Source organism: Budorcas taxicolor, chromosome 23, assembly GCF_023091745.1.
Source record: "Budorcas taxicolor isolate Tak-1 chromosome 23, Takin1.1, whole genome shotgun sequence".
Classification (NCBI taxonomy): Eukaryota; Metazoa; Chordata; class Mammalia; order Artiodactyla; family Bovidae; genus Budorcas; species Budorcas taxicolor.
In genome coordinates, this window is record NC_068932.1 from 5455300 (window position 1) to 5471649 (window position 16350).

Genomic DNA, 16350 nt, shown 5'->3' on the forward strand with positions numbered 1-16350 from the left:
TTCCTCCAGTTCCATTTTTCTTTCTCAAGATTGCTTTGGCTTTTCGAGGTTTTTGTATTTCCATACAAATTGTGAAATTATTTGTTTTAGCTCTGTGAAAAATACCATTGGTAGTTTGATAGGGATTGCATTGAATCTATAGATTGCTTTGGGTAGTATACTCATTTTCACTATATTAATTCTTCCGATCCATGAACATGGTATATTTCTCCATCTATTAGTGTCATCTTTGATTTCTTTCACCAGTGTTTTATAGTTTTCTATATAAGTCTTTTGTTTCTTTATGTAGCTTTATTCCTAAGTATTTTATTCTTTTCATTGCAACAGTGAATGTAATTGTTTCCTTAATTTTTCTTTCCTTTTTCTCATTGTTAGTGTATAGGAATGCAACGGATTTCCCTCTGTTAATTTAATTTAATTTTATTTTATTTATATTTTTTGTGTGTGTTAATTTTATATCCTACAACTTTACTATATTCCCTGATTAACTCATAATTTTCTGGTGGTGTCTTTAGTGTTTTCTATGTAGAGGACCATGCCATCTGCAAACAGTGAGAGTTTTATTTCTTCTTTTCCAATCTGGAATCTTTTTTATTTCTTTTTCTTCTCTAATTGCTGTGCCTAAAACTTCCAAAACTATGTTGAATAGTAGTGGTGAGAGTGGGCACCCTTGTCTCCTTCTTGACTTTAGGGGAAATGCTTTCAATTTTTCACCATTGAGGATAATGTTTGCTGTGGGTTTATTATATATGGCTTTTATTATGTTGAGGTACGTTCCTTCTATGCCTGCTTTCTGGAAAGTTTTTATCATAAATGGATGATAAATTTTGTCAAAGGCTTTCTCTGCATCTATTTAGATAATCATATGGTTTTTACAGAATTCAACAGTATATTGAAAAGATCATACATCATGACCAAGTGGGCATGCAAGGAGTTTTCAGTATTTGCAAAAATCTATGTGATACACCACATTAACAAATTGAAACAAGGCTATTATTTAAAAATATATGTATTTTAGAAGGAAAATTAGGAAGAGAGGGAAGGAAATAGAGAGGAAAAGGAAAGAAAAGAGAAAATAGAATGAAGAAGAGAAGAAGGTTGTGAGCAGAGAGGGAAGGAATAAATGAAAGAAAGAGAAAAAGAAAAACTTTTGAATATATTCAAAGAACATCTAAATCATTTTAGGCATTTAGATGTATTATGTTTTATGAAAGGAAATGTGGTGCCTTGATAACAGGGTGATTGAAGAAACAATGAAAATGTCTTTTATGGGCTTAAAATGTCATCTTAGGGCCACATTTTCTTTATGTGATAGTAATTTGTGACAAATCAGAATTCAAAAGCTACTGATATGGCTAATATATAACATATATGTTCTTCTACATACAACCTTCTCTGTAGCTATCCTCTAGGAAGATTGTAAGATATTCTGGATAGCAAAGTATTTTAGGCATCTTCAGGATAACACTCTGTAACACTAAATGTTGTTTGGTTTTGATTTGTTTTATCAATTAAACTATAAATTCCAAATGTATCACTAATATCTTGGCATTATTAGACAAATGCTAAATATAACTGACATATTGTACATTTCTTGATAACTGAGTCATGATAGTCCTAAGAATTGCAATACTATAGACTGAATGGATATTGATGCTAGTAGAAACTGAAAATTTGTTTTTGAAATGGTTTTTGCTGTAATTTTTCTCTAGTAACAAAAGTGCTAAAAATTTAAATTTAGGATTATTAACAAATAGGAGGTATGTAAATCATGGACTAGAAGAAATTCTACAGTACTTGAGCAGAGGTAGAGAAGATAAAACTGTCTGTCACAGAGCCTTGGGACACTCTAAGAAGAGTGGGAACAAGCAGAATCTGAGATGCAGTCACCAGATAGAAAGAAGGAAAAACAGAGTGAACAGAGTTGCATCAAGTGTTCAAGGAGGTAGCGATAAACCAAGATGGCATGAATGAAAGGTCCTGTAACCCCAATGTGACTCAGGAATAAACATGAGCAACACATTCTATTCAAAGATAGTCATGAAGAAGCTTAACAATATTGAGAATAATGTTCTCAGAGCCATCATCCCACAAAGCCTCGTTAATCAAGTGAGCATATGAGGTAACAGTGGTGTTACACCCTTAAACCACATCAGGATAATGCTGAATAGAAGGTATTCTTCTCTAAAGAGTTTTGTGATATAACATAGTGTTTGTTAAGGTTTGAAATCAAACTTGACCACATATTAGCTCTGAGTCTGAGGTGTTTATCTTACCTCTAGGACTGATGAGACTTACTGGCTGTAAGCACTTAAAAAAAAGTAGAGTGACCACCCCATTATAATTAAAAGTAAAGCCAGTCTTAACTCTAATATAACTGATGACATTCAATGTATTTTTGACTGTTATAGTTACAGACTGTTTTTCAAAATTATCAAATGTTAGCTTTTCTTTACAAATAATTTTTTTGTTTGCTATTCCAACTTATCTTAATATATGTCTGGGATATTTCAACATTTTTAAATGCCATATAAGCTTCAAGTTCAAAAATGTGTGGTAGACTATATATATAAAAATTTTAGTATGATTATCACACATAATAAGCTTCCAACATATTAACTATCATTATTTTACTATTATTACTATCATCATTAGTAGTAATATTATCCTAAAGGATTGTTGTAAAAATTGGCTTATGAAAATAAGCTTGCCTAGTAAACAGCATAGAACAGATGGAAAGTAATGTTTCTTTTACTTTCATACCCACTCCTCCAGTTTACCTTAATCCTTCACACTTTATCTTCTCTGAGCATCACAGAGTTCTAATAGGGAAAATAACTTATAATGATCTTAGATGATAAAATATTAAAGAGAAAAAATGTTCAAAGAAGAATGTGAAATTCATATAGTTAAAGAAATATGGAGGGAAGACATCCAAGGAAACCTTTGATTTATTCTTTTACATAAATAATTTTAAATAACATGTAATAAAGATACTTCTCTGATTCAGATTGTTATTCTAAAGAAATAAAAGTTCTGCTACATTTTAAACCTGAAAATATGAAAAGTTAAAATATCATTTTTCATTTCTAAATGGCTATTTATTTTACAAATCAATTTTGCATTACCACTACATTTTGCTTTCATTTTGAGAAATAACATATAATTTTATTTTAGGGATTACCTGCAAGCCGTGTGAGGTATAGGGTAGATGATGTCCAATTTCCTTATCCTGCAAGTATTTTTGATGTAGAAGAAGATTCTGGAAGAATAATAACTCGAGTTAATCTTAATGAAGAACCTACAACAATTTTTAAGGTCAGTTCAGTGTTTTCTTTATAGTGTCTATTTGATATTTAACTTTTATTTTAGAGTTTGGTTTAACAAATAACCATACACTTTCCCATTTTTCTCCTTTTTAATATTTTAAAGCTACAAAACAGTACATTTTTACTGCATAGGTGCTTAGAAACTACAGTTAAGTAAAAAGGAAAAAAATGCTTGATATTTCTCATCTTGAGGTTAAAATTTACCATTTTATCTCTATCTTTGTGATAAAATTCCCTGCAAATGAAAGCATATACAACTTTTAAAAATAGCATGACTGTATGATTGTATTATTCATAATACTTTTTAAAATTTAAGTATGGCAAAACCAATACAATATTATAAAGTAATTAACCTCCAATTAAAATAAGTAAATTTATATTTAAAAATACTGTTAATGATATTTAAATGGTTGTACAATGTTCTATTGTATGAATATAGTATTGCTTTTTTCTTTTTTTTTGTCCAATAACTTGCTGTTGGATAATTAGTCTGTTTCCAATTTTTGTTACAACAATATTTACTGTTGCAAAACTCCTTGTTCAGATATAATTTGCCACTTGATATTTCTTTTCCTCAAATCAGTACCTAGAGGCAATTGCTGGTTCAAGTTTATGTCTTCTTGATACATTATACTTTTAGAAAATTTGAAATAATATTACCCTTCACTATTATCATAAATAATCTATTATATTAAATATTGACTGTTTCCATTCTCTGTAGTTACTAGAAAAATTTTGTCTCTGAGAATAAAGCCTTTGACCATACATTGGGGTGATACTTTGACCAGTTAACCTTGTAAATATCAATGAGCACTGTCTCACATAATTTTATCTCCATTTGAAATAATTGTTCTGTTTGTAAGTATTAACCTGAAGGCAAATTGTGACTCTCAGGATGACCTTTGATTGTGGTTCCATGATCCAATTTGATTTAGTTTAGATTAGTCACCTGCAGCATCCGAAAGTATATACGTTCGAGAGAAATACATAGTTTTGAACTTTAATATTTCTTAAAATAAACTTAAGTTCTTCTTGACATAATACAGTAAGTCAAAAAAATGATTATAAAAGCTATTGTAATAATAAATAATATTAATCTTAAGACTAAAACTTTTTATTTAGTTCACATCATTTAAACATTCTTTATTCTGAAGTATGAACTTGGTTTTATATAATTAATTGTTTTTAAGAGAGTGCATATCAAAGTGTGTTAAACTATGAAGATTTCCAATTTTATCCTCCAAAGTGAAGAATTTCTTCTGTATAATTTTGCAGACAATTGATTCACTGGAAAAATTAATTTCTTTTTATAAGCAAGCTAATTAGCTTTTTGCTATCGATGCAACTGAACTTAATACTTTTAAAATGTGTTCAAACTTATAAAAGTTTCATGTTTTTACTGTAGGCACCACTGGAATTGTGAAAGAGAGAAGAGGTTTTGAGAGATGTAGTAACTTATACCTGTTTTACTGCTAGCTTTTTAAAAAATATATATTTACTTATTTTAATTGGAGGCTAATTACTTTACAATATTGTAGTGTTTTTTGCCATATATTGACATGAATCAGCCATGGGTGTACATGTGTTCCCCTATCCTGAACCCTCCTCCCAACTCCTTTCCCATACCATCCCTCAGGGTTGTCCCAGTGCACCGTCTTTGAGTGCCCTGTTTCATTATATCATAAAGCTATTAACTGAAATTCTTTGAGTTTTCTCACCAGGCAAATGGAAATAATAACATTTACCTGGTGGGACTGTTGTGCATATCCTAGCATGTCTCTTCTACTTGGTAGGCAATGAGAAAATGTTTATTGCTCCCCCTTTTGGAACCAGGCAGTTCAATAATTTAAAACATTCATAGAAAAATTATGCTTTTGTCTTCTTCTTTTAAATCATCTTTAACTTGAGTTTTTATTACTTTTTTAGTTGGTCATTGTTGCTTTTGATGATGGTGAGCCTGTGATGTCCAGCAGTGCCACTGTGAAGATTCTTGTCTTACATCCAGGAGAAATCCCACGCTTTACACAAGAGGAATACAGGTATTGATTACTCTCAGGTTTTGTAATATACAAATGTTTTTATTCTGTTTTGTTTTCTTTTCTTTTTGCTCTCAAAATTGATGTAATGTGAATTTATCAGTGAAGCAGAACTAATTTTAGTTTCTTTTCTAAATTAACATAATATTTATTTTTAAAGTTAATATACTTAAATGATAATCTAGTATAAATATCAGTTTTAGAAATGCTTGATGAATAATGGATTCTTTAAAATAGTTAAAGTTAGCTTTGAAAACTGCAGTATTATATTTAGGGGTTTAATTTGCAACTGATTAATTATCTCAGTGGTAAAAAGTAGATATTTACTTTCTTGTTGCTGCTAGTTACATTACATCATTTAATTCTGAGTTATATCTGAAACGATATTACCTATACAATCAGTGAGTGAGAGAGTGTGTGTCTGTTTACATTTATACATATAATATATATTACAGCTATAGAATCAGTATATATATTCTTAGTCAGGTGAGGCTATCGTAACAAATTTCAAGGATTCTGTGCCTTAAACAACAGACATTATTTTCACACAGCTGTGGAGGCTGGAAGTTCAAGATTAGGGATTTAGCATGATTGGGTTCTGGTGAAAGGTCTCTTCCTGGCTTGCAGACTGTTGCCTTGTCGCTATAACCTGACATAGAGGAAAGTGAAAGAAAGCATGTCTCTGGTATCTTTTCCTACAAAGGCACTAACCCCAAGATAAGTGTCCCCGCTTCATGATCTCATCTAAACCTAGATACCTCCCAAGACCCCATCTCCAAATAACATCCCACTGAAGGATAGGATGTCAAATATGAATTTTAGGGGAACACAGTTCAGTTCACTGTGTGTATTAGAAAGAGAATTTATTGAAAAAATAATGACACTAAAATCACTATATGTTCATGGTTGTTTCATGATTGGATGTAAGTGAAAGGATATTGTGTAAAGCTCACCTGTAAATACAGCATAATTTCTTTCATGATTTTTCAAAATTCAATTAAGTTAAAATATTAACGTACTTTTATTAGTGTGTTAGGACCCGTTGGAGACAGTTTTCTCAAAAACATTGGATGGAGACTCACTATATACTGTATTTCTCTATTTACTCTTTCTGGACAAAGACTTAAAAGTCGTTACACTCCAGAGGCTCACAACTATGGGTTGGAAGCAAAGGACTATATGAAAAGCATAATACACTGTAAAAACACAATAATAGAAGGTCAAAATACTAAGGAAGCATGTTAGAGACACACTTAATGGTGTCTGAATATGATCACCATAGTTTTGAGCTGCTTCTTGAAGAAAGAGTAGACTTTCAGTTCAGTTCAGTAGCTCATTTGTGTCCAACTTTTGCAATCCCACTCATGTCCATTGAGTCGGTGATGCCATCCAACCATCTATCTCATCCTCTGCCATCCCTTTCTTCTCCCACCTTCAATCTTTTCCAGCATCAGGGTCTTTTCCAATGAATCAGTTCTTTGCATCAGATGGACAAAGTATTGGAGTTTCAGCTTCAACATCAGTCCTTCCAATGAACACCCAGGCCTGATCTCTTTTAGGATGGACTGGTTGGATCTCCTTGCAGTCCAAGGGACTCTCAAGAGTCTTCTCCAAAACCACAGGTCAAAAACATCAATTCTTCGGTGCTCAGCTTTCTTCACAGTCCAGCTCTCACATTCATACATGACCACTGGAAAATCCATAGCCTTGATTAGACGGACCTTAGGGACTTCCCTGGTGGCTCAGAGGTTAAAGCGTCTGCCTCAATGCAGGAGACCTGGGTTCGATCCCTGGGTCAGGAAGATCCCCTGGAGAAGGAAATGGCAACCCACTCCAATATTCTTGCCTGGAGAATCCCATGGAAAGAGGAGCCTGGTGGGCTACGGTCCATGGGGTCGCAAAGAGTCGGACACGACTGAGCGACTTCACTTTCACTTTTCACTTTGTTGGCAAAGTAATGTCTCTGCTTTTCAATATGCTGTCTAGGTTGGTTATAACTTTCCTTCCAAGGAGTGGAGAAGGAAATGGCAACCCACTCCAGTGTTCTTGCCTGGAGAATCCCATGGACAGAGGAGCCTGGTGGTCTATAGTCCACGGTGGCACAAAGAGTTGGACATGACTGAGCGACTTCACTTTCACTTTCCAAGGAGTAAGCATCTTTTAATTTCATGGCTGCAATCACCATCAGCAGTGATATCAGAGCCCAGAAAAATAAAGTCTGACACTGTTTCCAATGTTTCCCCATTTATTTGCCATGAAGTGATGGGACCGGATGCCATGATCTTAGTTTTCTGAAAGTTGAGCTTTTTAAGCCAAGTTATTCACTCTCCTCTTTCACTTTCATCAAGAGGCTCTTTAGTTCTTCTTCACTTTCTGCCATAAGGGTGGTGTCATCTGCATGTCTGAGGTTATTGATAATTCTCCTGGCAATCTTGATTCCACCTTGTGCTTCCTCCAGCCCAGCTTTTCTCATGAGGTACTCTGCATAGAAGTTAAATAAGCAGGGTGACAATATACAGCCTTAACGTGCCCCTTTTCCTATTTGGAACCAGTCTGTTGTTCCATGTCCAATTGTAAATGTTGCTTCCAGACCTGCATACAGGTTTCTCAAGAGGCAGGTCAGGTGGTCGGATATTCCCATGTCTTTCAGAATTTTCCACAGTTTATTGTGATCCACACAGTCAAAGGCTTTGAATTGTCAATAAAGCAGAAATAGATATTTTCTGGAACTCTCTAGCTTTTTGGATGATCCAGTGGATGTTGGCAATTTGATTTCTCGTTCCTCTGCCTTTTCTAAAACCAGCATGAACATCTGGAAGTTCACTGTTCATGTATTGCTGAAGCCTGGCTTGGAGAATTTTAAGCATTACTATACTAGCGGGTGAGATGAGTGCAATTGTGCAGTAGTATGAGGATTCTTTGTCACTGCCTTTCTTTGAGATTGGAATGAAAACTGACCTTTTCCAGTCCTGTGGCCACTGCTGAGTATTCCAAATTTGCTGACAAATTGAGTACAGCACTTTCACAGCATCATCTTTCAGGATTTGAAATAGCTTAACTGGAATTCCATCACCTCCACTAGCTTTGTTCATAGTGATGCTTCCTAAGGACCACTTGACTTCATGTTCCAGAATGTCTGGCTCTAGGTGAGTGATTGGACCATGGAAAAAGCAAGAGAGTTCCAGGAAAACATCTATTTCTGTTTTATTGACTATGCCAAAGCCTTTGCCTGTGTGGGTCACAATAAACAGTGGAAAATTCTGTGAGAAATGGGAATACCCGACCACCTGACCTGCCTCTTGAGAAATCTGTATGCAGGCCAGGAAGCAACAGTCAGAACTGGACATGGAACAACAGACTGGTTCCAAATAGGAAAAGGGGCACGTCAAGGCTGTATATTGGCACCCTGCTTATTTAACTTCTATGCAGAGTACATCATGAGAAACGCTGGAGTGGAAGAAACACAAGCTGGAATCAAGATGGCCGGGAGAAATATCAATAACCTCAGACATGCAGATGACACCATCCTTATGGCAGAAAGTGAAAAGGAACTAAAAAACCTCATGATGAAAGTCAAAGAAGAGAGTGAAAAAGTTGGCTTAAAGCTCAACATTCAGAAAACGAAGATCATGGCATCTGGTCCCATCACTTTATGGGAAATAGATGGGGAAACAGTGGAAACAGTGTCAGAATTTATTTATTGGGCTCCAAAATCACTGCAGATGGTGACTGCAGCCATGAAATTAAAAGACACTTACTCTTCGGGAGAAAAGTTATGACCAACCTAGATAGCATATTCAAAAGCAGAGACATTACTTTGCCGACTAAGGTCCGTCTAGTCAAGGCTATGGTTTTTCCTGTGGTCATGTATGGCTGTGAGAGTTGGACTGTGAAGAAGGCTGAGGGCCGAAGAATTGATGCTTTTGAACTGTGGTCTTGGAGAAGACTCTTGAGAGTCCCTTGGACTGCAAGGACATCCAACCAGTCCATTCTGAAGATCAGCCCTGGGATTTCTTTGGAAGGAATGATGCTAAAGCTGAAATTCCAGTTCTCTGGCCACCTCATGCAAAGAGTTGACTCATTGGAAAAGACTCTGAGGCTGAGAGGGATTGGGGGCAGGACGAGAAGGGGACAGCAGAGGATGAGATGGCTGGATGGCATCACTGACTCGATGAACCTGAGTGTGAGTGAACTTCGGGAGTTGGTGATGGACAAGGCGGCCTGGCGGCCTGCGATTCATGGGGTTGCAAAGAGTCAGACACGACTGAGCAACTGAACTGAACTGAACTGAGGTGAGTGATCACACCATCGTGATTATCTGGGTTGTGAACATTTTTTTGTACAGTTCTTCTGTGTATTCTTGCTACCTCTTCTTAACATCTTCTGCTTCTGTTAGGTACCTACCATTTCGGTCCTTTATTGAGCCCATCTTTGCATGAAATGTTCCCTTTTATCTCTAATTTACTTGAAGAGATCTCTAGTCTTTCCCATTCTATTGTTTTCCTCTATTTCTTTGCATTGATTGCTGAGGAAGGCTTTGTTACCTCTTCTTGCTATTCTTTGGAACTCTGCATTCAAATGGGTATATCTTTCCTGTTCTCCTTTCCTTTAGCTTCTCTTCTTTTCACAGCTATTTGTATGGCCTCCTCAGACAACTATTTTGACTTTTGCATTTCCTTTTCTTGGAAATGGTCTTGATTCCTGTTTCCTATACAAGGTCACAAACCTCTGTCCATAGTTCTTCAGGCACTCTGTCTGTCAGACCTAGTCCTTTAAATCTGTTTCCTGCTTCCACTTGTATATCAAAATCCCAGTCATAAGGGATTTGATTTAGGTCATATCTGAATGGTCTAGTAGTTTTCTCCACTTTCTTCAATTTCAGTCTGAATTTGGCAATAAGGAGTTCATGATCTGAGCCACAGTCAGCTCCAGGTCTTGTTTTTGCTGACTGTATAGAGTTTCTTCATCTTTGGCTGCAAAGAATATAATCAATCTGATGTCAGTGTCAACCATCTTGTGATGTCCATGTGTAGAATCTTCTCTTGTGTTGTTGGAAGAGGATGTTTGCTATGACCGGTGTGTTCTCTTGGCACAACTCTGTTAGCCTTTGACCTGCTTCATTCTGTACTCCAAGGCCAAGTTTGCCTGTTACTCCAGATGTTTCTTGACTTCCTACTTTTGCATTCCAGCCCCATATAATGAAAAGGACATCTTTTTTGGGTGTTAGTTCTAGAATGTCTTGAAGGTCTTCATAAAACTGTTCAACTTCAGCTTCTTCAGCATTACTGGTCAGGGCATAGACTTGGATTACTGTGATACTAAATGGTTTGCCTTGGAAATGAACAGAGATCATTCTGTCATATTTGAGATTGCATCCAAGTACTGCATTTCAGACTCTTTTGTTGACTATGATTGCTACTCCATTTCTTCTGAGGGATTCCTGCTTACAGTAGTAGATATAATGGTCATCTGAGTTAAATTCACCCATTCCAGACCATCTTAGTTTGCTGATTCCTAGAATGTTAAAGTTTACTGTTAGCATCTCCTGTTTGACCACTTCCAATTTGCCTTGATTCATGGACCTAACATTCCAGGTTCCTATGCAATATTGCTCTTTACAGCATTGGGCCTTTCTTCTATCACCAGTCACATCCACAACTGGGTATTGTTTTTGCTTTGCCTCCATCCTTTCATTCTTTCTGGAGTTATTTCTCCACTTACCTAGATCAGATTGTTACAAAACTTGTACCTAGTATTTTAGGCCAGTTCAGATATCCCTCAGCTTCAACTCAACGTAATTCCCACTCTTGTTCTCTAAAGCTTCTCACCTCAAATCTAATCTTTCTTTGAAAGTCCCCAAAGAAGAAAAAAGTGTCCTGTGTAACACCTTCCCTTTAAATAAACTCAGTAATTGATGTCCTTTTTTTCTTTTTTTTTTTCCTGTGCTTTCCTTGGAACCACTTCCTTAGTAATAGATATTTCCCTCCAGATCTCTCCATTATAGTGCTCATTAACGCTTTTAGCTAAAATATTGCACATTAAGGCCAAGATCATGTATTGCATTAGGGCATTGCTCGAACAATTTCTTTTTTTTAAGTGTCTTTGTTTAATGTCACTTTTAAAAATACGGATGTTTTGTTCAATGAATAATTTACCATTTCTTATCGTCTCTGCATAAAACTACTAACTGCAGGTAGATTTCATTAATAAAGCTGTTAACTGAGAAGAAAAGCTAGCCAATTATTTGGTGCTAAAATTAAAATAGTCACATTAGAATATGTGGAAGAATTCTTTGACCTTCCAGAAGAACATTTCTAAAATTGCAAATAGTGCCCTTGACTATCAAGTTCATTTATTATTCTGGCACATAAAGGCATTTACGTAATCTTGTTGCATCTTACAGTTTACAAAGAAAATTCTATACAAGAATCAGTATAATTGCCATAATGGACTTAATAGTGTTTAGATACTAAACAGGATTTTTTTTTTTCCTGTCATTCAGCCAGAAAACCTGGATAATACAAAAGTCATGTCAAATACTGATAGAAAATGCTGCATTATGAATAAATGTAAATTTTGTTGTTGTTGTTCCATCCCTCAGTCATGTCTGACCCTCTGCAAACCCATAGACTGCAGTATGCCAGGCTTTCCTGTCCTTCACTATATCCTGGCGTTTGCTCAGACTCATGTCCATGAGTCGATGATACCATCCAAACATCTTATCCTCTGTGGTCCCCTTCTCCTTTGTACTTAAATATTTACATAGGCTTAAATTTGATGTAAAATGTGGAATGAACCATTTTTTAAAAGAAACCTAAGAGTGAAAACTATTTTCTTCATCAATTATCTCTCCATTCTTTTAAAGATTTTTTGAATAGTGAATAGCAGAAATGCCTGGATGCTTCCTAAATCCTTTCCTCTCCCTCCTGGCTATACAGCTAGAGCACTTATCCTAGTCTCACTTGCTAGTGGATCCCTGTGACTGAGTTCTGGCCAATAAAATGTGGAACAATATTGTCTACACCATTTCTTGGCCTCACTTAACCTTTTTCTCTTGGGTGAGTGAAATGGAAACAATACCCGAGGAACTTTGGGATCCATATGTTGACAGTTGTAGAAATACAAGATAAAAGGGACCTAGGTCTCTGAATCTCTGCTTAGAGAAGAGCTGCTTGCTTAGGAAGCCCTCAATGAACTGTTATGTGAGCAATAAATTTAGATTTGTTGTCATATTAGCTAGTTATGACTAATCCCATAATATATTAATCATTTTAGAAGCTTTTTAAAAATTATATGTTACAATATTTTCCAGTTTGTCATCTTAAAACTACTATTTATGAGAAAGTGTGTTATTCATTTATGGTATATTCTTTTTATATGGTCAACCAGAATCTTTGTTAAAATGCCTACAATATTTCAAATTGCTGTGAAGACTGACACAGTTTCACTTCATGAAAGAAAAAGAGGGGGAGAGGAAGGGAGAGGGGAAGAGAGTGAGAGAGAAACAAAGAGACAAAGAAAAAGAGAAATGAATGAGAAATACAGGGAACCAGAAAGAAATAAAGGCAGAAATGTGTTAACTTCATATGTCCCCTTCCCTCTGTTTTTTTTTTTTTTTTTTCAGGTTCAATTACTGTCTCAGCGGAATGCACAAAAATTCCAGAGATGCTAAGCAATCTGATTAATCCTTAATTATCCTTTTTGTTAGAGTTAAAGAATGGCAGAATATGCTACTTGACATAGGTTTATTTGGAGGTGAAAGCACTTAAAAAAAAAAGTAGATGCAAGAAGGGCATTCTAATCTCAGCTTTTCCCCCTGAAAACAGGCAATTAAAAACTCTGAGTGTGAGAGTTTCCTTCCCTGTACTAGGGGGGAAAAATAATAGCAAATAAAGTCTAATATAATTGTATAAAAACAGACTCTGATAAAATAATGTGTATCTCCTTTTTAGCCTCATCACATTGTTTAATTACTTTTCCACAGTTGCCTATTTTTGTTCATCCTACATTTTTCCTGTATATGTTTTTATTTTTTATTAGATCATATTTGATTTTCAAATCATCCTGCTTTATTCTCCCTCTCTTTCCTTCCCTTGAAATAAATTTCTTATAGTTAATGACATTTCTTTATCTTTGGTTGTTGAAGCAACCCTCCCTTCTCAAAATAATGCAGCTGGCTTCAATTTTTTTCCCCCCAATAAGTCTGATTATTAACTGCTCAGTTCAGTTCAGTTCAGTCGCTCAGTCGTGTCCCACTCTTTGCGACCCCATGAATCGCAGCATGCCAGGCCTCCCTGTCCATCACCAACTCCCAGAGTTCACTCAGACTCAGGTTCATCAAGTCAGTGATGCCATCCAGCCATCTCATCCTCGGTCATCCCCTTCTCCTCCTGCCCCCAATCCCTCTCAGCATCAGAGTCTTTTCCAATGAGTCAACTCTTCGCATGAGGTGGCCAAAGTACTGGAGTTTCAGCTTCAACATCAGTCCTTCCAATAAACACCCAGGACTGATCTCCTTCAGAATGGACTGGTTGGATGTCCTTGCAGTCCAAGGGACTCCCAAGGGTCTTCTCCAACACCACAGTTCAAAAGCATCAATTCATTAGTATACTGTATTGGTGTTTTTCTTTCTGGCTTACTTCACTCTTTATAATCAGCTCCAGTTTTATCCACCTCATTAGAACTGATTCAAATGTATTCTTTTTAATGGCTGAGTAATACTCCATTGTGTATATGTACCACAACTTTCTTATCCATTCATCTGCTGATGGACATCTAGGTTGCTTCCATGTCCTGGCTATTATAAACAGTGCTGAGATGGTGTGGTGCAGGGAGGTGGGAGTGGGGTTCAGGATTGGGAACATGTGTACACCAATGGCAGATTCATGTTGATATGTGGCAAAACCAATACAATATTATAAAGTAAAAAATAATCATCATCATCATTTTTTTAAAAAACAAGCATCAATTCTTCAGCGCTCAGCTTTCTTCACAGTCCAACTCTCACATCCACACATGACCACTGGAAAAATCATAGCCTTGGCTAGACAGATCTTTGTTGGCAAAGTCATGTCTCTGCTTTTCAATATGCTATCTAGGTTGGTCATAACTTTACACAAATAATAATAAATTTTGAGTTATTACCATTCAGACAATTAAGTTTCTCTAAAACATATTCAGTCTTATATAATTTAAACCATTTTTCACCATTTGATTTTCATTAGAAGACAGAAAAATAGGTTAATCCTACTCATAAAAATTCTATTCTAGAAGTCATACCATGAAATGAATGAAATAGGCCATAAAGACCATTTATTCAGGCTAATAATTTAATTTTTGATTCCTCCAATATCCTTGCCACAAAGTCGACTGGGTTCCTCTAAGAAACTTACAGTTGTGCGAAATTTGCCTCTTCAATCTTTGTATAGTTATGAATATTGGGAAGTTATTCTTCATGCTGAGGTTATTATCAGCATATTTACTCCTTTAAATTATTTTTATGCATTTTTTCCCAAACTTTCATCAATTCTATAGTTTATTCATTTCAAATAATGTGACTATGTAGGGAAAGAAAAATATATTTTCTTGTATCCTTCAAATTTATTAACTGAGATTCTTGTCATAAAAGACAAATTAACAAGAGAAAAGTGAACAAGTTTATAAACACATGTATCTCATGCATACATGAGATATACACAGGAAGATGGATAATTCAAACAGGTGGCTTTAGAATTCTGGATTAAATACAATCTTAATAAGAAATGGGGAGGGAGGTGCAGGCCTCTTGGGAGGTAGTAAATAATTTTAGGAAATGTGAATGGGACCCTTAGAACAGACGGAATGTATGATAGTTCAGGCAGAGTTTGCCTGGATGTGCTATCCAATTCTAGTCTCCTCTCCTGTGAAAAGATTCAATCTTTCCTGGTCAGTGAAACTCCTTGAAAAGAATTCATGATGATTGAATTCCTTTTGGAAGATCTGTCTTTAGATAGATAAGGGAACTCAAAAAAAGCTTCTCACTGCATTTGCCATTTTTTAAGTACCTACTGCCCCAAATAATCAATATACCAAAGCAGTCTATTTTGGGGTGGCATGTTTTGCTACAGTTGAAATAAAACTGAGCTAAACTTCTTCCATAAGGGGAGGTGTGACAAATAATACTCTCCTCTTAATTATGAGCAGGTATTTTGATTAGGGTTGTACTTATTGGGAAAGAGAACTCTGCATACATGGTAATGCCTGCCATTAATATGGAAGAAAAAAAATGATAGTAACCATGTAGTTGCTGCACTGAAAGAAATACAAATTCCAGTTTCTCATTCTAGTTAAATAAATCATATGACAAGCTCTTCTACATTGTTATTTTTAATAATGGTTAACTATCACAGTCAGGGCTTTCTTTTTTCTTTTTTGTCCCCACATAAATTAACATATATTAAGCATTCAATTTATTCATCTTCATTTTAATATGTCAATATATGAATACTTTAATGTGTATATTAAATTCTATATTAATATCCTTTAAAATTTTTCATCTTTGTTTCTAGAACTTTTTCTGTAAATGGTCATGAATATTTTGAATTTAATTTATATATTCAAAATACTAATACTCCCTTGGAATTTTGATCCCCTTAAGGTCATGTGTTAGTTCAGGTTTGTCTTCTAACAATCAGACATCACGATGAGATTTAGCAAGCAAGTATTTTATTAGAGGAAAAAATCTGTGGGAGAGAAATGAGAAGGAAGCAGAGTAAGGCTAGAAGAACATATAAAGCACATGCATTCTGACCTCAAGTGAAGAACAGGGAGAAAAGCTCATAAATAACATCCTAGCTTACTGTGTCATTTGAGTGACTAATGTATCATTTTAGCAAGTTTCTGCATGATATCTGGGGAGTCAAACCATAGCAGAGATATCTTATGTTTCCCAGGAAGGGAATTGCCTTAACATCTGCTTTTCTTTAAGCAGATCTATAAGCAGATCT

The 16350-nt window shown here is 35.4% G+C and overlaps 1 protein-coding gene across 1 annotated transcript in view; it reads left to right on the top strand.

The window, feature by feature from the left end:
- PCDH15 (protocadherin related 15) overlaps positions 1 to 16350 on the top strand; it is an 898514-nt gene that overhangs the window by 691567 nt on the left and 190597 nt on the right. Inside the window, exons 23-24 of the mRNA XM_052660663.1 lie at positions 3178 to 3318; positions 5256 to 5368. Of these exons, the coding sequence (XP_052516623.1) occupies positions 3178 to 3318; positions 5256 to 5368 (254 nt within the window). The remainder of the gene's footprint in view (positions 1 to 3177; positions 3319 to 5255; positions 5369 to 16350) is intronic.